Source organism: Cyphomyrmex costatus, unplaced genomic scaffold, assembly GCF_001594065.2.
Source record: "Cyphomyrmex costatus isolate MS0001 unplaced genomic scaffold, Ccosl1.0 scaffold1533, whole genome shotgun sequence".
In the NCBI taxonomy this organism is placed as follows: domain Eukaryota; kingdom Metazoa; phylum Arthropoda; class Insecta; order Hymenoptera; family Formicidae; genus Cyphomyrmex; species Cyphomyrmex costatus.
The window spans coordinates 1-1548 of record NW_017275537.1 but is presented as its reverse complement, the minus strand read 5'-3'; the positions used below and the strand labels follow the sequence as shown (position 1 = coordinate 1548).

Below are 1548 nucleotides of genomic sequence, written 5' to 3'. Positions count from 1 at the left end.
ATCGCCCTATTTCCCTATTTACCTCTTCTTGTCCTATCCCCTCTCCTTTCTCCCTATGCACCTCTTTATTTCTCTGCCAAAGTTGCCTCTTCTCCTCTACTCCTCCAAAAATCTCTCTAAAATGCTTCTCCCATTTTCCTATTTCTATTTCTTTACATATCCCCTCTCTTTTCTTTCTTCCTTTATTTATGAACTTCCATGCTTCCGCTTCCGTTTTTATATTTTCTACCTCTCTCTTTTCCTTTTTTCTATATACTTCCTCTTTTTTCTTACACAAGTCTCTATACTCCTTTCTACATCTTATAAATTCTTCATCTCCTTGCTCTCTTTTCCTTCTATACCTTCTCCTCGCCCTATTTGTCTCTATCTTCTTTTCCCTGCACTCTTTATCCCACCACGGGCACCACCCTATTTCTCTCCTTTTTCCTTTTCTCCTCACTTTGACTGCCTTGTTCAATTCTCCTTCCAACTCTTCCCATTCTTTTATAACCCTTTCTTCTTTCCATACTGCTCCCTCTATTCTCTTCTTAAATTCCTTTATTCCCTCTTCTGACCAGTCTTGCACTGTCCCCTCTTCTTTTTTATTCTCCTCTCGCCTCTCAACATAATTTTCTAACTCAAAAATTATCGGCTGGTGATCCGATTCCACCCTACATCCCACTTCAAATCTCTTTACTCTTTGCCATGCCTCCCAATTAACTATCCCGTAGTCGATAACTGACCTCCCACTTGCCTTTTCATAAGTCCACTCTCCCTCTTCATCTCCCTCCTTTGTCCCATTTAGCACTATCCACCCTCTCTCCTCTATCACTTCAATAAGCTCTTTTCCTTGACTATTTACCACCTCATCCTTTGAATATCTCTCTTCCCTTCTCTCGTTTCCATCTTCTTCCCCTTCCTCCCATCCTCCTTTTCTTCCTATTCTAGCATTGAAATCTCCTACTATCATTAACCTTTCTTCTTCCTCCTCTTTTATTTCTTCCTTTATCTTCTCTAACAATTCCTTTTTTCCTTCTCTATTGTATACTGTGACCATTCTCCATGTCTCTCCATCCAAACTTACCACCCTTTCTTGCATCCCCTGCTCCTCTTTGCATACATTTTCTTTCTCTTCTAACTCCGTTCTCACTCCCGTTATAATCCCCCCTTTTGCTCTCCCCTTCTTGCAGTCCCTACTTGCCGGCTGTTGTCTCCATCCTTCTGGCATCCTTTCTTTTAAAATTCTCCCACTCATTCTCCTCTACCCAAGTTTCCGTCAATCCAATTATATCAAAACCTCCTATGTACTCCCAAAAGTCCCTTTCTTTTTTCTTTAAACCTGCCACATTCCACGTTACCCCTCTGATTTTCTTTTTTCTCTTTTCTCCATCTCCCTTCTCTATCGCACTTCTACATTTCTTCTCTTTTTTACTATCTGTGAAGGCTCTCTTTAAAAATTCTTTTCATTCATCCATTTTCTCTCTTCATTCCATTCATACTCTTTTCCATTCATCCACGCCCTTCCGAACCCTATTTTTACATTCATACCTTTCTCTCTCTCAATCTTTG

At 40.4% G+C, this 1548-nt stretch overlaps 1 protein-coding gene across 1 annotated transcript in view; it reads right to left on the bottom strand.

Moving 5' to 3' along the window:
- Positions 1-1207, bottom strand: part of LOC108783488 (golgin subfamily A member 6-like protein 22) — a 38618-nt gene extending 37411 nt beyond the window's left edge. Inside the window, exon 1 of the mRNA XM_018552059.1 lies at positions 23-1207. Within this exon, the coding sequence (XP_018407561.1) occupies positions 23-1207 (1185 nt within the window). The remainder of the gene's footprint in view (positions 1-22) is intronic.
- Positions 1208-1548: the final 341 nt, after the last annotated feature.